At 43.9% G+C, this 21521-nt stretch overlaps 1 protein-coding gene across 2 annotated transcripts in view; it reads right to left on the reverse strand.

The window, feature by feature from the left end:
- MPP7 (MAGUK p55 scaffold protein 7) overlaps positions 1–21521 on the reverse strand; it is a 270754-nt gene that overhangs the window by 208634 nt on the left and 40599 nt on the right. Inside the window, exons 1-2 of one of the 2 annotated variants that reach the window (XM_047755186.1) lie at positions 17148–17254; positions 4790–4949 (exon numbers count right to left, since the gene is read on the reverse strand). In XM_047755186.1, the coding sequence (XP_047611142.1) occupies positions 4790–4826 (37 nt within the window). In that variant the 5' untranslated portion in view covers positions 4827–4949; positions 17148–17254. Of the gene's footprint in view, positions 1–4789; positions 4950–17147; positions 17255–21521 lie in introns of those variants that run through there. The other variant, XM_047755185.1, reaches the window with a different exon arrangement.

Genomic DNA, 21521 nt, shown 5'->3' on the forward strand with positions numbered 1-21521 from the left:
AGAGGTTCCTCAGAAAACTAAATATAGAACTACCATATGATCCAGCAGTCCCACTCCTGGGCATCCATCCAGACAAAACTTTCATTCAAAAAGACTCATGCGCCCCTGTGTTCACAGCAGCACTATTCACAATAGCCAAGACATGGAAATAACCTAAATATCCATCGACAGCAGAACAGATAAAGAAGATGTGGTACGTACATACAACGGAATACTACTCAGCCATAAAAAAGAATGAAATAATGCCATTTGCAGCAACATGGATGCAACTAAAGATTCTCTTACTAAGTGAAGTAAAACAGTGAAAGAGAAAGAGAAACATCATATGATATCACCTATATATGGAATCTTTAAAAAAAAAAAAAAAAGGAAACAGACTCACAGACTTTGAAAAACTTATGGTTACCAAAGCAGACAGGTGGATGGGGGAAGGGATGGACTGGGGGTTTGGCTTTGGCATATGCACACTATGGTCTATGGAATGACTGGCCAAGAGGGACCTGCTGTAAAGCACAGAGAACTCTACCCAATAGTCTACGGTAATCTACGTGGGAAAAAAATCAGAGAGAACAGATACGTGTATATGTATGACTGGGTCACTTTGCTGTGGCAGAAATTGTCACAACCTTATAATTAACTATACTTCAATAAAACATAAAAATGTTTTAAGACTATTTCTCACAGGTAGAACTCCTGCTGTGGCACAGTGGGTTAAGGATCCATTGTGGCCACAGCTGTAGCGTAGGTCACAGCTGAGACTCAGATTCGATCCCTGGCCTGAGAACTTCCTTATCCTGTGGGTGCCACGGAAAAAGGGAAAGAAAAAAATATATGTGTGTGTGTGTGTGTGTGTATATATATATCCATATATACAGATAGATATATCCATATATATATATATATCAATATTATATATAGATATATCCATATATATCTATCTATCTATATACATATATCACTCAGGCATTTTAGATTTGTACGAAGTGGGCCAGCTACATGTGGAAAAGTTTCTTTTCAATTCTAAATAGCCTATGCTCTTTTTCATGTCTGACACCTAAACTGCCTTATAAACTATAAATATTCCATTTTAATCATTCCCCACATTGGATGTAATCAATAATATTTTGCATTCAATTAAACTAAAGCATTTTTTTTGGTGAACAGCAAGGCATAAAACTTCTTCATTACAGAACTGTAGTAAATTTATGGTTCAAATAAATTTTATCTATAATTTCCCAAACCACCATGGAAAGTTAAATCATTCATTTTATATAGTCGAACACAATGTAGGACTATATAAAAACTGAAAAGAAAAAAATGTTTCCAAAGGAGCCCACTTCCAAGTTAATGTCTTGAGAAGAAGAAAAAAAAAAAAGTTTTGCTGTTTTGTTTGTTTTTTTTTGTAATTTAAAAATCCACATCGCTTCCTAAGAAAAACTAATCCTCAGTGTAAATCACAGTAGAAAAACATCCCTCTTGGAGTTCCCATCGTGGCTCAGCAGAAATGAATCTGACTAGTATCCATGAGGATGCAGGTTCAATTCCTGGGCTCGGTCAGGAGGTTAAGGATCTGGCATTACCATGAACTGTAGAGTAGGTCGCAGACATGGCTCGGATCTGGCATTGCTGTGGCTGTGGAGTAGGCCAGTGGCTACAGCTCTGATTGGATCCCTAGCCTGGGAACCTCCATATGCGGTGGGTGCACCCCCAAAAGAATAAATGAATGAATGAATGAATAAGATTACTCTCATTTAAAAAAGAAAAAGAAAGAAAAACATCCCTCTTAATGGATAAAGATAAGACAAAACTTGCCAAAGTGTGTGTATGGTTCTGCTTGAAACAGAAAAGAACATTCCAGGCGGAGAGAGCCAAGGAGAAGGCCACCGCACCTGTACCTAACACAATAGCTGTGATTCCGAGGTTTTAATATCATGGTGCCAGTAACCATGCAGTATGAGACAGCCACCTCAGCTGGCAGAAGGGTATTAGGTTCTGTTTTCACACTTTTGGGGAGGGGCCAGAAATTTCTGTCTTTTGTTGTTGTTGTTGTTGTTGTTGCTATTTCTTGGGCCGCTCCCGCGGCATATGGAGGTTCCCAGGCTAGGGGTTGAATCGGAGCCGTAGCCACCGGCCTACGCCAGAGCCACAGCAACGCGGGATCCGAGCCGCGTCTGCAACCTACACCACAGCTCACGGCAACGCCGGATCGTTAACCCACTGAGCAAGGGCAGGGACCGAACCCGCAACCTCATGGTTCCTAGTCGGATTCGTTAACCACTGCGCCACGACGGGATCTCCCCCAGAAATTTTTTTTAAAAGTGCTGATTCTGGGAGTTCCCGCTGTGGCTCAGTGGGTTAAGAACCTGACTAGCTTCCACAAGGATGTGGGTTTGATCCCCGGCCTCATTCGATGGGTTAAGGATCTGGTGTTGCTGTGGCTGCGGCATAGGCCTGCAGCTGCAGCTCCCAATTCAACCCCTAGCCCGGGAACCTCCATATGCTGTGGGTACAGCCCAGAGAGAGAGAGAGAGAGAGAGAGAGGAAACAAACAAATGAACAAAGAAACAAAAAAAGATACAAAGAAAGAGCGCAGGTGGGCTGATTCTTGGGATCCCCAGAAAAGGGCTTCAAAGAGGTGCCCACCCACATCCCCAGTGCTACGGAAACTCACCAAGAACAAAGTCTGGAGTTAGAGCCAGAGCGGGGGGCTGCCAGATGCAAGGCACTGGGGAGGGCAGTCATGAGCCCCTAACATCTCATGCCCCAAAACATCCTTACGATCACCTCCTTGGCAGGCTGGCAGGGCGGAGCCAGCTCTGACTCCGTGGGGAGGACCTCAGAACAGAGGCCAGCAGATTATCCCCAGGGTCTCAGGAGCACTGCCACCTTCCACTGTGTAACGGGATCTCTTGCGCTGACATTAGGGTGACAGGTATTAGGATTATCTGCCATCCTCCCTCAGTTACACCCCTCTCCCATCCCTCAGTAGATAATCAAGAGTTGACCCTCATTCACAGAACAGCTAAGACCCTTCTCTCCCACCACTGTGTGGTAGGGACGTGGTCACATGTGGGCTCATAGAAGCACAAAGAAAGTGGTTCATGGTGCCAGGTCATTTCTGTTTTGGCCAAGGTGCCACTAAAACATTCAGTGGAGAGAATGATTGGTCTCAGACTCCATGGGCCCAGACCCAAGGTAACGAATGAAAATTTTGGAGTTCCCTTCATGGCTCAGTGGTTAACGAATCCGACTAGGAACCATGAGGTTGCGGGTTCGATCCCTGCCCTTGCTCAGTGGGTTAAGGATCCAGCGTTGCCATGAGCTGTGGCATAGGTCGCAGACAAGGCTCGGATCCTGTGTGGCTGTGGCTCTGGTGTAGGCCAGCGGCTACAGCTCGGATTCGACCCCTAGCCTGGGAACCTCCATATGCCACAGGAGCGGCCCAAGAAAATGGCAAAAAAAAAAAAACAACGTAAAGTGTCCCTGCTAAGATTGTTTTATTTTTGCAACTCCTACCTTTAAATGTCCTCTCAGTGCTGTTTCCTTGTGCTCTCTGAGAAACAACTTGAATCTATTTTGTTTGCATCTTTTGTTACACATAAGGCGGCTGTGCTTTATGCTCTTTGCAACTGTTTTAATTATGGAAACCATGTCCCATTTACAAGCTTAAATTTTCCTTAAGAAACATCTTCCCTGTTTGTATAAAAACAGAGACTTTAACAGCTTGGCCTCTGGAGTAACTGAGCATTGTCCCCTTGAGAACATAAATAGAACGACAAGTTAAAGGGACTGGTTCCTTCGTCTGGGTAAGGGAAACAACCGCAATAAAGCTTCATGATTGTATCTCCAAAAAATAAAATAATTTTTAAAAAGAGGTGCTGATCACCCCCATTTCCACCTCCTGAATCAGGTCAGGAGGGGAACTTCACACATACATACAAACCTGCATTTCTTCCCCCTTCCTTGGAAATCCTGACTCTAAGTATCACTAAATCTTACAACTGATCACAAAGTGAAGTATGTTTAATTGAGTCCTTTAATGACATTTATCGACTTCAGAATAGTTTTTAACCTCTGGACAGGAAGAAAGAGAATGGAAAAATGGAAGAAAAAAATGGGGAAAAAAATGACAGGTAAAAAATATATATGTATATATATATATATGCATAGCTATTATTAAACCAGAGCAAAGGGTAATATGAGTATCATATGAGTATTATGGTATTTTCCACATTTTTCTGTATCTTTAAAAATTACTTAATTTTTTAAAAGGAAATGTGGGAGCTTCCATTGTGACTCAGCGGGTTAAGAACCCAACTGGTATTCACAAGGATTCGGGTTCAATCCCTGGCCTTGCTCAGTGGGTTAAAGATCTGGTGTTGCCATGAGCTGTGGTGTAGGTCGCAGATGCTCCTTGGATCCTGTGTTGCTGTGGCTGTGGCATCGCAGGCGGGGGCTGCAGTTCCGAATCAACCCCTGGCCTGGGAACCTCCATATGTGTGGGTGCGACCATTAAAAAAACAAGAATAAAAATTAAAATTAAAGAAATGTAAATGTATGGCATTATTCCAAAATGCAATACGGCACAGGAGCATCAGTAAAGCCATCGCTACCTAGAGGCAGCAGCGTCAGCCAATCAATGCCCTCCAGTAACTTTGATCTTGGAAGGCTGATGGGATGCCCCTTGTGTTGGTTACAAAAAGCAAGCACGACCTATCTGCACCTGCCAACAGCCATGCGGTCTTGTACTGTGAACAAGACATGTTAAAGTAAGGACAGGGTCACAAACCTGGGTCGCTCCCCGAGCCTGTGGACAAGGCTGGCATGATGCAGGCACGGGCTGGGACTCGGTGCTGCAAACACTATCCACTCACAACGCGGCCTGGGTTCCAACGGGAGGGCCTGCAGCCACGCCGTCCACCAAGATTTATGCACCGTGCAGGCAGTTCCTGCAAAGAAAAGGAACAGTTTAAACATAGCAAGAGGGGAGATTCCTAAATGGCAACATTCTGTAACTAACTCAAAATTCGGATTCCAACACATTATTTAGAGAAGTCAGAATCTTCCCAATTTCTTCTACAGACAACATTCAAATAGGAAGTGAGAGAGGTTTTGATTCTGACATGAGATTTCTAATTAAAAATGCAAAAGTCCTTCGTGCGTGTGTCAAGGTTTCCTTAAAGATTTTTACAGCTGGTTAGAGAACCCGTGACTGCAGAGATGGAGAACTTTAGGATGCTTTTGTAAGCCAGTGTCCTTCTGAAATTCCTCCCTTCCGTGAGAATTCTAAACTACATCCCTAAATGCAGAACAGAGACCCTAAATTGTCAACGTATAACCAACTGCAATTTTTTTAAGTAGCTCATCCCAAAGTTTGACAACGGCAAAGTTCTCTAACTGCAAACGCCAACAACCTTGAAAGAACATGACAATTAAAGATACTATTATAGATTTACAGAACAACTGATACTTTAAACTAAACCTACCCAGCCAAGCTCATATGGAAATTTTTTCAGTAAAAACTAAGTTTTGCCGTATCTTGGAAAAGGGCAGTTTTTTAAATAATTATTTCAACTAATGTTTACCCCCAAATAAGCATCGAAGGCATTAGAGAATAGTAACTAAAAGCAAAGGTTCTAGCATTTGGCTTAATCTCTAATTCTGCTGGCTCTGCGATCTTGAACAAGTTATTTCATCTTATTAAACCTTAATTTCCTTACATGCAAATAGAGAAATAGCAATTTAGAACTGTTTTTGTAAGGATACAAAACAGCATCCTTCAAATTGAATGCTGGCTATTAGGACTGGGCTTTTTTTTTTTTTTTTTTAATTCAGGTAATGAGATTATAAACTGAAAACATAAAAGTAGCAAGATTAAAATTTACATTGGCCTGACACCTAGGAGGCCATGTGGTTTAAATTTGGACCACTGCTGCCTAATAACGGGAAAAACACGGCATTTACATTTTTCAGAAATCAGAAGAGCCACACAATGTGCTTAAATTCTCTTTTTAATGCATTTTCCCCAGTTCTCTATAAAGCAAGCTCAGTAATTTAAAAGCTTATTTTAACACATATTAACAAGAAAAACAGATACTGTAAACACTTGAAAAACTGGCTCTCTTCGATTCTTAAAGCCTTTAAATTGCTGATTAACATTACAGAATAAGGAAAATGAGCTTGCAAAATTCCACATGAAAATGCCCAAACTATAAAAGTCTATTAAAGCCTTCTAAATTAGCTTTCCAACCATCAAAGTAAACGTTAGTATAAAAATATTCACCAAACAGACCATCTTGGACCATATTATCCCATGCAACTTCTTGAATTTTTTTTTACATTACAAAGGCTGACTTAGTTAAAACATGCATACGGATGGATTCATACAGAGAAACCTCTCTGTGTTAAAGAAAACTATAAGGGCAGTCATTTTAAATGCCAAGGAAAAGTATAAACCACCAAGCTAAAAATAAGACAGAAAAAGGCAAAGCAAGGTTTTATCAATGCCTGTCTCTGAAGCTGTTTTACCTAATAATTTTAAAAGGCAACTCTGCTTTGTTTTCATAAATTATTCCAACAAGCAGGATTAAGATTCAGCTTCACAAAATGTTCTTCAATTCAAACACGAAGTAAAAACAGACCTTAATTTTAAAAATGCATTCAATTAGCAAACTCTTATTTTGCTGCTGAGAAGAAAGGGGGAAACGGTTATAATTTGTGAAGTGTACACACACATATTTCTGGCAATAGGACCTAATGTATGTATGCAGGTAGGTATTTATTATAGAGTGTGTATATATGTATGTAATTTAAGCTCGTTATGCCATAAATCATAATTTGTATGATACAGATTGCCTAACTACAGGAATACAATCTATATCATACAACTGTCTTCAAACCTTACAATGCTAAACTTACAATGCCTTGATTTCATAAACCACATACACCATATAAGCCAATTTATGCCTGTAACAAACACCCTAAAAATACTAAAGCGACCTTAACACTCCACATCAAAACATCCTTCTGAGTTAATGCTGCAGCTTTCCATACATGGCATATATACACAAAAGACCTTAACACAGCATCCCTCCTCTTTTATTTCATAATACATTCAAGGTTACATGTTCCCAACGTTGTATTATTTAAAAAATATATGCTACACAGTAATTCTCTTCTCAGAACATCTAGAAGTATATTAACAGAAAAAATAAGAGGTTTGATAAAATCCCAATCAGGAACATGCTCAATATTCTGTGGAACGAAGCAGAGTTGCTGGGTTTAACTTTCAAACTGAGCTAAATTTCTGCCATAATCATGTTATTTTCTTTGGCTAAATTTATCGAAAACGCTTTGGAATTTGTCAGAACCCAGCCATGATTATTACTGACTGTTGTATGGAATCGATTTACTACAACACAAAAATACCAGCTGTTACAGTATGTCCTGAGAGGGATTACCGAATATTCTTAAATTGAAGTTCAATCCATCTTTCCATAAAAAGGAGAGCAACCCGAACGCCAGGAACATAACTGCGGTATCAAGTGCACCTGAAGCATTTACAACACCCAATAGAACTATTACGACCCTCCTTTAAAAGGGCTTATTTTTGAAATTTCATTATTCCAGTTGTACCTTGCTTCTATATATCACACTGTATCAGGTTCTTCTGGCTTCCATCATGTGGAAACAGTGAAATATGCGAAGGTCTTGAGTGCTCAATGTCTACCCGCCCCGGGTAACCCTAAGGGCTCCTGGGGCACTTATGACATCTAGTGGCCAACCGTGGAAGTGCACGTGTCTGTGGCAAAGTTTGAGGTTTCTGCAAAGCAAAAATTGTCCTAACTGCACCCAGTGAAATAGTCACCTGCAAAAACTTTTACTCGCGTGCTCACTCCAAAACACACTCCACTTGTGTGACTCCTCTACTCTCAATACTTTGCTACGACACTACTTGACTTCTGGCAGCAGATGTGGTTTTCCACAGATCAAGCAATTCTGCGACACCCACTGGGTGTCCTAATTTTACCCAGTTCTGACACTGTCTACCTGGAGATGGCATCAGATCAGTCCAACAAGACAGCTCCCCTTCTGAGGTCAACCGCAAATCCATGTTGTCACCTGTGCTTCTGATGGCAGGACTGTAAATAGAGGTTCCACAACCCCCTGGGGTTTGATGAACTTGACAGAGCAGCTCAAGAGAATATTTACGGATTAGATGCCTGGTTAATTATAAAAGGACATAACGAGGAACAGCCAGATAGAAGATCAATAGATAGGTAGAAGACAGATCGGAGTTCCCGTCGTGGCGCAGTGGTTAACGAATCCGACTAAGAACCATGAGGTTGCGGGTTCGAGCCCTGGCCTTGCTCAGTGGGTTAAGGATCCGGCGTTGCCGTGAGCTGGGGTGTAGGTCGCAGACACGTTGCTGTGGCTCTCGTGTAGGCCGGTGGCTACAGATCCAATTCGACCCCTAGCCTGGGAACCTCCATATGCCGTGGGAGCGGCCCAAGAAATGGCAAAAAGACAAAAAAAAAAAAAGATAGATCGATCAATTGATCAATAGAGAGAAAGAAAGAAGATAGGGCAAGGTACCTGGGAAGGGAGGCAGAGTGGCCACACCCTCTTCAGGTATAATACCCACCCCAAATCTCCACGTGTTCACCGACCAGGAAGCTCTCTAGACCCTATGCTTTTGGGCTTTGTGGAAGCTTCATTACACAGGCATGACTGATAAATCACTGGCCTCTTGGTGGCTGAACTCAATCTCCAGTCCCTTTCCCCTCCCAGAAGGTCAGGGTGGGACTTAAAGTTCAACCCTCCCATCCAGGTTGGTTACCCTGGCAACCAGCCCATCCTTGAGGGCTTTCCCAAAGTCACCTCGTTTAAGGTAAACAACAGGAGGGTTGAAGGTTTAAAAAAAAGAGAGAGAGAGAGAAAGAAGTATTGAACCTAATTTTCCAAACACATGGCCTGGCTACTTGAAGAAATTTTTAAGAATATGAACTTGGAGTTCCCATCGTGGCTCAGTGGTTAACGAATCCAACTAGGAACCCTGAGGTTGCGGGTTCGATCCCTGGCCTTGCTCAGTGGGTTAAGGATCCGGCATTGCTGTGAGCTGTGATGTAGGTTGCAGACTCGGCTGGGATCCTGCGTTGCTGTGGCTGTGGTGTAGGTCGGCGGCTACAGCTCTGATTAGACCCCTAGCCTGGGAACCTCCATATGCCAAAGGAGCAGCCCTAGCAAAGACAAAAAGACAAAAAAAAAAAAAAAAGAATATGAACTTTTAATTATCTGTCACCATAAAAAACTAATAATCATATTAACAGCTCATCATTTCCAGAGACAATAGCTGTGCTCAATAATCCAATTGTTGATTAATTCATGAGTTAACAAATACTCCCAAGTTACACTTTCATAGATCAGTAAACTTTTTTTTACAAATTTAATGTGCTAAATTATTTTTTTAAAAAAAGCTCTATCTGAAAGATGCGTGAGTTGTATTAGCCAATGCAAGGAGCAAACTGACATCCATTACCATGATTTAAACCTTCATAAATTATAACTTAGAAAAATAAAGGAAGCAATGCAGGTAGGTGGCATTACTCGGCTCATAGAAATAATGGCATTTAAACCTTTTACACCATCAGTTCTCAGTGTGGTCTGCAGACCCCAGTGGTCTCCCAGATCCCTTCAGAGGCATTCATGAACTCAAATTATTTTCATAAAAACATTGAGACGTTTTTTGCCTTTTGCGCTCTGTGGATTTTGTACCAATGATAAAAAGCACTGGTAGACAAAGCTACTGGTACCTTAGCATAAATCAAGATAACAGTACTAAGCAGAAACTATCTGGCCTAGTTAGTATTCTTCACTGCTAAGCACTCATTTAAAAAAAAAAAAAAAAAAAGCAGCAGCAGCAGCAGGAGCTCCCATCATGATGCAGCAGAAACGAATCCCACCAGGAACCTTGAGGTTGTGGGTTCGATTCCTGGCCTCACTCAGTGGGTTAAGGATCCAGCGTTGCCGTGAGCTGTGGTGTAGGTCACAGATGTGGCTTAGATCCTGCGTTGCTGTGGCTGTGGTGTAGGCCAGCAGCTATAGCTCTGATTTGACCCCTAGCCTGGGAACCTCCATATGCCTTGGGTGGGGCCCCAAAGACAAACAAAAACCATTTTTCATTGAAATATAGTTGGTGTGCAATATTATATTGTTTCTGGCGTACGCCATAGTGATTTGATATTCTTAAAGATAATACTCTGTATAAAGTTTTTTGTTTTTTTGTTTTTGTCTTTTTAGGGCCGCACTCATGGCATATAGAGGTTCCCAGGCTAGGGGATGAGTCGGAGCTGTTGCTGCGAGCCTACAGCACAGCCACAGCGACACCACGGGATCTGAGCCGTGTCTGTGACCTACACCACAGCTCACAGCAACGCCAGATCCTTAACCCACTGAGTGAGGCCAGGAATCGAACCCACAACCTTGTGGTTCCTAGCCAGATTCGTTTCCGCTGCACCCCAACAGGAATGCCAATGCTCTGTATAAAGTTACTATAAAATGTCAGTCATATTCTGTCTTGCACAACAGACCTCTGTAGCTTATTTCATCCCTAGTAGTTGGTACCTCTTACCCCCCTCCCCTGTCTTGCCCTCTCCCCTTCCCTCTCTCCTCTGGTAACCACTAGTGTGTTCTCTGCATCTGTGATTCTGTTTCTCTCTTCTTATATTCACTCATTTGTTTTATTTTTTAGATTCCACATGAAGTGTATTTGTCCTTCTTGGCCTGACTTATTTCACTAAGCATAATACCCACCAGGTCCACTTGCATGGTTGCAAATGGCAAATTTTCATTCTTTTTTTTAACGGCTGAGTAATGTTTTATTTTATACAGATATACCACATCAGCAGGTGAATGATTATTCACCTGCTGATGGACCCTGGGCTTGCTCCCATGTCTTGGCTACTGTAAATAATGCTGCAATAAAGACAGCGTGGCATCTATCTTTTTGAAGGAGCACTTTTCGTTTTTTTCAGGTAAATACCCAGAAGTAATGGTAGTTCCATTTGTAACTGTTGGATGAACCTCCGTACTGTTTTCCACAGGGGCTGCACCAGTTTACATCCCCACCAACAGGTGCGCTCGGCTTCCCTTTTCTCCACATTCTCACCAACACGTATTTTCATGTCTTCGTGGACAAAGCCCTTCTGACGGGTGGGAGGTGACAGCTCGCCATGGCTTCAATTCGCATGCCTCTGATGATTAGTAACGCTGAGCGTCCTTACATGTGCCTGTTGGCCATCGGCGCATCATCTTTGGAAGAATGCCCATGCGGGTCCTCTGCCCACTTTTTTAAGCTGGTCGTTCTAAAAGCTCCACACACGACCCACCCTCCCGCAATGTCTCTTTGGGGTTGCTCCTCACACCCTGATACGCGAAGTGTTTCATTTGTCTCGCCTACTGTCTTTCCTACTAGAACACAAGCTACAGGTGTCAGGGCTCCCCGTCTGAATTCCTAGTGTCTTAGAAGGATGCTTGCTGTATATAACAAAAGGTGGCTTTCTAGTATCTGGCGAATGAATGAAAGAATGAGTCAGCAAGGGACCCCGCTACCAGTTCTGTTCTGATGATGTTATACATTATGGGGAGTTCCCATTATGGCTCAGCAGTAAGGGACCCAATTAGTACCTGTGAGGATGCGGGTTCAATCCCTGGCCTCATTCAGTGGATTAAGGATCTGGCATGGCTGTAGGTGTGGTGTAGGCCTGCAGCTGCAGCTCTGATTTTACCCCTAGGCTGGGAGCTTCCATATGCCTTGGTATGGCCCTAAAAGGCAAAAATAAGGGATTCCCGTCATGGCTCAGTGGTTAACGAATCTGACTAGGAACCATGAGGTTGCAGGTTTGATCCCTGGCCTTGCTCAGTGGGTTAAGGATCCGGCATTGCCATGAGCTGTGGTGCAGGTTGCAGACACAGCTCAGACCCTGCGTTGTCATGGCTGTGGTGTAGGCTGGCAGCTACAGCTCTGATTAGACCCCTAGCCTGGGAACCTCCATATGCCATGGGTGCGGCCCTGGAAAAAGACAAAAAGACAAAAAAAAAAAGATAGTATGTGCCTCTGCTCACCCCTTTCCTGGTTCTCCTGCCCAAAGGAGGAAGAGCTGCTAATCTCAATGATCAGGATGGAAATACTTAATCAGAGTAGGAAAGGCCTTAGCAATCAAAGATATTAAAAGGTCAGCATCTGTGGCCAGTGCCCTCCACCCCTTCCAGCCTCCTGCTCTCCCCACCATCCGCATCCTTGTGGAAGGAGGCTGGTCAGCTCCCCCGGGATCACCTTTCTCTCCTCCCAAGAAGAAGACTGGCCTCAGCCAGGAACACTGTCCCCTGCAACCACTGAGCCCACCTGAAATTTTTTTCTGATTTAAAAAAAAAAAAAGTTTCCTTTGTGGCACAGTGGAAATGAATCCGATTAGTATCCATGAGGACACAGGTTTGATTCCAGGTCTCGCTCAGTGGGTTAAAGGATCTGGCGACTGGCATTACTGTGAGCTGTGGTGTAGGTTGCAGATGTGGTTCAGATCCTGAGTTGCTGTGGCAGTGGTGTAGGCCAGCAGCTGTAGCTCTGATTTGACCATAAGCCTGAGAACTTCCAATATGCCATGGGTGCAGCCCTAAAAGGAAAAAAAAAAAAAAAAAACAAGAAACAACTTAGTAGATCCCGCTGTGGCATAGTGGGTTAAGAATCTGACTGCAGCAGCTCAGGTTGCTGTGGAAGTGCAGGTTTGATCACAGCTATGGCTCGAATTCAATCCCTGGCCCAGAAACTTCCATGTGCCAAAGCTGTGGCCATTAAAAAAGAAAAAAGAGGAAAAAAAAAAAAAAACCTTAGAAAACTTTTAAGTTTGTAACTAAAATTTAATTGCATTCACCACATAGTAATCTCACAAAGTTTCAAAACGAGAGGTGGTGGGCAGAAGATCTAAACAGACAATTCTCCAAAGAAGACATACAGATGGCCAAAAAATACATAAAAAGATGTTCAACATCACTCAATCAAAACCACTAGGAGGTACCACCTTACACCAGCCAGAATGGCCATCATCAAAAAGTCTACAAACAATAAGTGCTGGAGCGGGTGTGGAGAAAAAAGAACCCTACTACACTGTTGGTGAGATTGTAAATTGGTGCAACCACTGTGGAAAACAGTATGGAGATTCCTCAGAAAACTCAAAATAGAACTACCATTTGATCCAGCAGTCCCACTCCTGGGCATCTATCCAGAGAAAACCATGACTCGCAAAGACACATGTACTCCGATGTTCATTGCAGCACTATTTTCAATAGCCAAGACGTGAAAACAATCTAAATGTCCATCCACAGGTGAGTGGATCAAGAAGATGTGGTACATATACACAGTGGAATATTACTCAGCCATTAAAAGGAACAAAATACCAGCATTTTTAGCAACATGGATGGCCCTAGAAATCATCATGCTAAGTGAAGTCAGTCAGACAATGAGACACCAACATCAAATGCTTTCACTGACACATGGAATCTGAAAAAAGGACAGAATGAACTTCTTTGCAAAACAGGCACTGACTCACAGACTTTGAAAATCTTATGGTTTCCAAAGGAGAGAGTTTGGGGGGTAGGGGGATGCACTGGGGTTGTGGGATGGATATCCTATAAAACTGGATTGTGATAATCATTGTACAACTATAAATATAATAAATTCATTGAATATTAAAAAAAATTAAAAAGAAAAACGAGAGGTGGAAAACACCAGAGAGCCACAAATTAAGAATAGTAAATCAAGCTTCTGAGCCATTATTGCCTCTTTTTTTTTTTAAATATTAGCTTTTTTATTTTTTTATTTTTTATTTTGCTTTTTAGGGCCACACCTGCAGCGTATGTAAGTTCTCAGGCTAGGGGTCAAATCGGAGCTGTAGCTGCTGGCCTACCCACAGACACAGCAATTCGGGACCTGAGCCACATCGGCAACCTACACCACAGCTCAGAGCAAAGCCAGATCCTTAACCCACTGAGCGAGGCCAGGGATTGAACCTGCATCCTTATGGATACTATCTGTGTTTGTTAACCACTGAGCCACGACAGGAACTTCTCTGTTGTCTCTTGCTGGATGGAACAGAACCTATTATCCTTACCCTCAAATCCTCAACTTTGCAGCTTTTATCTCCCTCCTCGAACATCTCTCCCCTGATGTCTTTATTTTGGAGCCATGCTTGCTGATGTACTTAAGGACACGGAGTAATAACACCTGCAACTTACTCTGACATCCCTCAGGAGAGAGGGAGGGAGAGGAGGCAACTGGCAAAATGCAAACCAGCTGTTGGATCTAAGGTGGACGTGATGGGTATTCACCTGTATTCTTCATTCCACTTTTCTGCGTGTCTGAAGTCTTGTGACAAACGTTTTGACAAACCGTGGAATCCAGCTTCCCAGAGCTCAGGATCTCTGAGACCTACTCAGCCACTCAGCATACGCTCTGTCCCCACCTCCAATGCTCATGGCCGTGGCTGCCAGCATCGTCTTTCTAAGATACTGAAACGATCGAGTTACTGCTCTGAATATAACTCTCTGATGACTCAGAGGCAAGTTCATGGTAAAGTTTAAATTCCTTAAAAGTGACACATGCCCTCTGTCCTCACCAGTTGCTCCCAGTGCAAAAATCCTATGGACACCTTCTCTCCAAATATTCTATAGAACGACCTGTATTATTTCCTGCCGTTGTGGACCAGCTCACTTCAGATCCTCTGCCTGCTTCAAATATGAGTTTAGGCTCATATCCATTATCACACAGCTGAGTGATGACCAGAGTAAACAAAAGGGCCACCATGTGAGGGACAAGAAAGTCTAATATGTACAAATATAATCTCTTATTCAAAACTGTATTATTGCTATTCAGCAATTCCTTTCCAAAGCAGCAGAGGGTGCCATATTTTCATTTTTTTAAAAAGGAAAATTTAAGACATTAACAAAAGCAACCTTTACAACTTCAGCTTTGCTGCAATCTTTAAAAATTATTTCTAATACAATAGAAATTTGAAGATAAAAATAAACATCCAGGGAGTTCCCGTCATGGTGCAGTGGTTAACGAATCCGACTAGGAACCATGAGGGTGCGGGTTTGATCCCTGGCCGTGCTCAGTGGGTTAAGGAGCCAGCGTTGCCTTGAGCTGTGGTGTAGATTGCAGACATGGCTCGGATCCTGAGTTGCTGTGGCTGTGGTGTAGGCCGGCGGCTACAGCTCCAATTAGACCCCTAGCCTGGGAACCTCCATATGCCGCAGGAGTGGCCCTAGAAAAGGCAAAAAGACAAAAAAAAATAATAATAATAAAAAAAATAAAAAAATAAACATCCAATATTAAATTGAACAAATGTCCTTTTTTCCAATTTAAGAAAGAAATCACATGATAGTACCCCAAAATTCTCAATGTGTCTATATCCTCTGAACCAATGACTTAATTTGTTAGTAGGAATTTACCCAAAGAAATAAAAGGAATTTCCTGGTGGCTCAGCGGGTTAAGGATCCAGTGTTGTCACTGCTACGGTGCTGGTTCAGTCCCTGGCCTGGGAACGTGCACATGCTCTAGGTGCAGGAAGGAAGGGAGGGAGGGAAAGAGAGAGAGAGAGGAAGGAAGGAAGGAAGGAAGGAAGGAAGGAAGGAAGGAAGGAAGGAAGGAAGGAAGGAAGGAAGGAAGGAAGGAAAAGGGAAAGGAAAGGAAGAAAAAGAAAGAAGAACCTACTTAAGTCACATATTAGAAAGTGAATCATCTGCTGATAGTAAAAGCTTCCATTGGTGACACACCTGTCTGGCAGAAATTCCCGCTAACCTAACAGCTGCAACTTTATTCTGTGCTTCCTAAAAAGAGCCTCCTCCTATTTGCATTTCTTTAAAGATTAGAATGATGTCTGATTTTTGGCAAAAGATAAGCTGACAAAGGGAGAATATACTGAAATACCCAGTGGACCGCCAGCCAAAATGCACAGGAAGTTTAAGAGTTTTCAAGGTTGCTGGCAAAGCTCATAGGGCTGGTCGGATAAATATAAAAGACACTTACACAAAAGACAAAGACGTTCAGTTCTCTGCAGCCTAAGAGATTGGGCCCGACTCAAGGACTGGATTAATCAGAAAGAAAAAAAAATAATAAACCCCTGCTACCACTTTCCCAACATCAAGGAAACTTGTTACTATCATCCTGTAGAAACAAAGTTTGCTAATATTTTTCCTTACCTATGTAGGTCTGTATTAAGATTTATAATGAGGCGTTCCCCTTGTGGCTCAGTGGGTTAAAAACCTGGCATAGTGCCTGATGTGGGTTTGATTCCTGGCTCTGCTCAGTGGGTTAAGGATCCAGTGTTGCCAAAAGCTGTGGTGTAGGTTACAGATGTGGCTCAGACCCAGTTTTGCTGTGGCTGTGGTGTAGGCCAGCAGCTGCAGCTACAATTCAACCCCTAGCCTGTCTGGGAACTTCCACATGCTGCAGGTGCAGCAGTAAAGAGAAAAAAAAAAAAATTATCTACAAAGAAAGGCCATTCTTCCTGAATTTTTGGAACAGTTACACAATGTTAACAACCTGTGCTCACTTGACTGCTTAAGACATCATTTCCCAATTACTAAAAACAGATACTTTTGCTATGTCCACACTTATGGGGATTGGCTCCAGTTGCACCATAATCTCTTCTGATTAAGAAAAATGTGACAGTGTCTTGGAAAGATTCTTTTTATTCTCCTAAACCACTGGAGAACATCTCTAAAGCAAGACATGGAGGTTCCAGGCTAGGGCTCAAATCAGAGCTGTAGCCTACACCACAGCCACAGCAACACAGGAACCAAGCCACATCTGTGACCTACACCACAGCTCACAGCAATACCGGATCCTTAACCCACTGAGCGGGGCCGGGGATCGAACAGGCATCCTCAAGGATGCTAGTCAGATTCATTACCGCTGAGCCTCGATGGGACCCCATGCTTTCTAGCAGAAAGAGCACAGCTACACAAATTCTAAAAATCTTGCTAATCATGTCTGTGGTTCAAGGGCTGTGCTTCTTTGCCTAATCCCTGCAGAGTAAATTGCTATAGAAAGGAAAGAGGGAAGCAACAGGCCCAATAAAATAAAAGGTTACCGGAGCTCCTGCTTTGGCGGGAATGGGATCGGCAGTGTCTGGGAAGCACTGGGATGTGGGTTCAATCCCTGGTCGGGCACAGTGTGTTAAAGATCCAGTGTTGCCGCAGCTGTACTTAGGTCACAACTGCAGCTTGGATCTCATCCCTGGCCCAGGAGCACCATATGCTGCAGGGCAGCCCAAAATTAAAAACTAAAATAAAATAAAATAAATAAAAGGTTACCATTTGAAAAGCAATGCCATGGCTGTAACAGATGTCTCAGGGAAGGAGAGATGACCTAAAACCACTGGGCATCCGCTCTCAAGTACTAATTCTGCAAGGCTGCAGCTGAATACAACTAATAAATCAGTACTGAGTTAGCCAGAGTTAATATCCAATCTTATCTTTTTAAATATCAAGGATTCCTAGATTTATTAAATGCTAAATAGAAAATTAGAAGCAAAGAGTAGAGGTAATTACTTAAAACCTACCCAACAGAATTATCCTGAGTGGAGAGAATAAGTATTATGAAGAGAACCACCAAAAAAAAAAAAAAAGATTTATCTCAAAATGAAAATGGGGCAGATTATATTTGACTGAGACATTTGCTGCCTCCATGCTCCCTGGGTCTTACAGCCACAAGGCCAAGAAGGGCTGAGGGAGAACAAGGCGGAACTTGCTGTCTTTCTTACTCAAGACAGCGGTGGCGGGTGCTGGCCTCGCACCAAGGCGGCCACCTCGACACACAGCCAGTGTCAGGGGCACCACCGAGTTTATGCAAGGAAGCCTGTACAGAATTAAGGGGCACACTCCTGAGGCCTCCATGAACTGCTATAAACTGCAGACTTGAAAACAACTGCATAATGATGGGAGATGTGGGGGTAGGGGGTGGGGATGGGGAATGGGGATGAGGGATGGAGGGATGATGGGATGAGGGATGGAGGGATGATGGGGGATGGGGATGAGGGACAGAGGAATGATGAGGGATAGAGGGATGATGGGGAGGAAGGATGGAGGGATGATGGGGGATGAGGATAAGGGATGGAGGGATGATGGGGATGAGGGATGGAGGGATGATGGGGATGAAGGACGGAGGGATGATGGGGGATGAGAGATAAGGGATGGAGGATGATGGGGATGAGGGAGTGAGGGATGTGGGGATGAGGGATGGAGGATGATGGGGATGAAGGACGGAGGGATGGATGGGGGATGAGAGATAAGGGATGGAGGGATGAGGGGATGGGGGATGAGGGATGAGGGATGATGGGATGAGGGATGGAGGGATGATGGGGATGAAGGATGGAGGGGATGATGGGGATGAGAGATAAGGGATGGGGGGATGATGGGATGAGGGATGAGGGGGAGGGGGATGAGGGATGGAGGGATGATGGGGATGAAGGATGGAGGGATGATGGGGGATGAGAGATAAGGGATGGAGGGATGATGGGGATGAGGGATGGAGGAATGATAGGGATGAGGGATGGAGGGATGATGGGGATGAAGGACGGAGGGATGATGGGGGATGGGGGAGGGCATGGGGATGGAGGAGTGATGGGGGTGGGGATGGGGAGATGGACAATGGGGGATGGGATAGATTCCAGGGAGAATCTGCCACCAAAGAACACACATGAACTAGCCAGAATGGGAAGAGTACTGGATTTTTAGCACTTCCCACTTTTATCCCCAAATTCCGGTGTTCATCCGAACACAGGGCACAGGTACTTTGGGAAATCTGTACAGCCAAGAAGAAGTAGGAACTCATTTTTTCTGAACGCTCCAAATGTGTTATTCAAAGGCTTGTTCCTCATCGATTTTAACCAGCTAACAAAATTCTGGTGGCAAAGCATCCTGACCCAGAGAACTATCGCAGGGGGAGCTCTCTGTGGGTTAAACAACTAGATCGATTTCTAGGAGTCGTTTCTAGAATGATTTCTAAGAGTATGTCCTCAAAAGTTCATAGAGAGGAGTTCCTGTCGTGGCGCAGTGGTTAACGAATCCGACTAGGAACCAGGAGGTTGCGGGTTCGGTCCCTGCCCTTGCTCAGTGGGTTAAGATCCGGCGTTGCCGTGAGCTGTGGTGTAGGTTGCAGACGCGGCTCGGACAGCGTTGCTGTGGCTCTGGCGTAGCGCGTGGCTACAGCTCCGATTCAACCCCTAGCCTGGGAACCTCCATATGCCGCGGGAGCGCCCCAAGAAATAGCAACAACAACAACAACAAAAGACAAAAAAAGACAAAAAAAAAAGTTCATAGAGAGGCCCTAGGGGGTGGAGGAGGGAGAGATGATACAAAGGACACGGTGGCACAGGACCTGCACCTCGTCCAGGGCTAGTGACACGTCACTCCACATGGGCAATTCTCTGGCCCTCCTGGAAGATCCTGCCCATCAGAACCAGACCTGAGCAAGGTCCACGCGGCCCGAGCATGTCTAGATGGGGGACATGAGGGCAATGGGGGCTCCTACAGCAGGGACAAACCAGACCCCCCTAAAACCCTTCCAGGTGACAGGCCTCTGCAGATGCTGCTGCCAGACCCTGGGAGTGCAGTCTCCCAGACTATTCCTGCAGCTAAAAAGCCCATCTTGCCTGGAGGTTTCAGTTATCTTTAAAAGAAAATCCTATGCATTCTAAGGATTCCAGTAACAGACACACCAGAAAAAAAAAAGTCTTTAGCCGGGATTCTACTAGGAATTATCACTATAGACATAATTCACGTGTGTGCAAATATATACAAACAAGGAAACTTATAAGCCTCAGTGATAACCAAAAAAAAAAAAAAAAACCCTGAAAGGTGCAGCAACCAGGACGCAAAAGGGTGGGATGTGAAATGCTAATAAATGTTTAGGCTGTGTTTTTTGTCTTTTTTTAATTTCACAAATACTTAAGTCAATTCTTACATAATTCAAAGCAGAAATACCATACACACCACTGTAATCTTTTAAAATTCAAATGACAGAGTTCCCGTCATGGCTCAGTGGTTAATGAACCCAACTAGTATCCATGAGGATGTGAATTCCATTCCTGGCCTTCCTCAGCTGGTCAAGGATCCAGCATTGCTGTGAGCTGTGGTGTAGGTCGCACACAGCTCAGACCCTGAGTGGCTGTGGCTGCAGTACAGGCTGGCAGCTATAGCTCTGATTCACCCCTCTAGTCTGGGAACCTCCATATGCCACGGGTGTGGCCCTAAAAAAAATAAATAATTGGGAGTTCCCGTCGTGGCACAACAGAAACAGAACCGACTGGGAACCATGAGGTTTCGGGTTCGATCCCTGGCCTCGCTCAGTGGGTTAAGGATCTGGCGTTGCCGTGAGCTGTGGTGTAGGTCGCAGATGCGGCTCGGGGCTGGCATTGCCATGGCTGTGGCGTAGGACGGCAGCAACAGCTCCGACTGGACCCCTAGCCTGGGAACCTCCATATGCCGCAGGTGCAGCCCTCAAAAGTCAAAAGACAATAAATAAATAAATAATAGATAAATAAAAAATAAAAATATAAAATTCAAATGACAACTACCACCCACAGTTCCATCGTGGGTCCCTGTCATTGTGCCTAATACGTCTGTGTAAGGATCTATGCGTCTCTCCCCTCTATGAAACTAAAAATTCCTTAAGAACAAAGGTGAATAGAAATAAATTATCTTCCACCACGTCGACATGCTCACGAAATGCATGCTGAGTGCATGAGTGACCTAAGCTTACCTGGGCAACCACACCTGGCTAAGAGGAAGACCCGAAGTTCTCCAAGCTAGGTCACCTGACCAACAGAAAGGATGACGATGGTTCACAAGAAACCACATACGTTTCCAAATGTTCCACAACCCCAGGAGGGGTCTAGATTCCCCACATCACACGTATCCCACCAAGACCACTCACAGTAGGAGTTGGTGGCCTCACTCAGTGGGTGAAGGATCCGGCATTGCCATGAGCTATGGTGTAGGTCACAGATGCAGCCTGAATCCTGTATTGCTGTGGCTGTGGTGTAGGCCGGCAGCTGTAGCTTTGATTCAATCCCTAGCATGGAACTTCCATATGCCGTGGGTGCAGCTCTAAAAAGACAAAAAAAAAAAAAGGACCATCCACAGTAGAGCAAAAACCAAGGGATGCCAATGGAAGGGAATCGCACGGTGCTGAGAGCAGCAAATACCGTTCAGGGTTTCAAGCTGTGGCAACGGAATGGAGAGATTTTTCGGGTGCTGAGAAGGGAAGTCAGAGCCTCGTGAAACACATCAACTCTATTTTCCTTAATTCTACAATTATGATCAGGCTTTTCTGATCAGAAGAAACGGAAGCTTGCTTCTGTGAGTAGACATTTTGACATTGGGTTCTGTGTTTGTCATCACGACACACGTACTCAGCCATGAAAAAAGAATGAAATTCTGCCATCTGCAGAAACGTGGATATT

Source organism: Phacochoerus africanus, chromosome 12 (assembly GCF_016906955.1).
Source record: "Phacochoerus africanus isolate WHEZ1 chromosome 12, ROS_Pafr_v1, whole genome shotgun sequence".
NCBI classification, from domain to species: domain Eukaryota; kingdom Metazoa; phylum Chordata; class Mammalia; order Artiodactyla; family Suidae; genus Phacochoerus; species Phacochoerus africanus.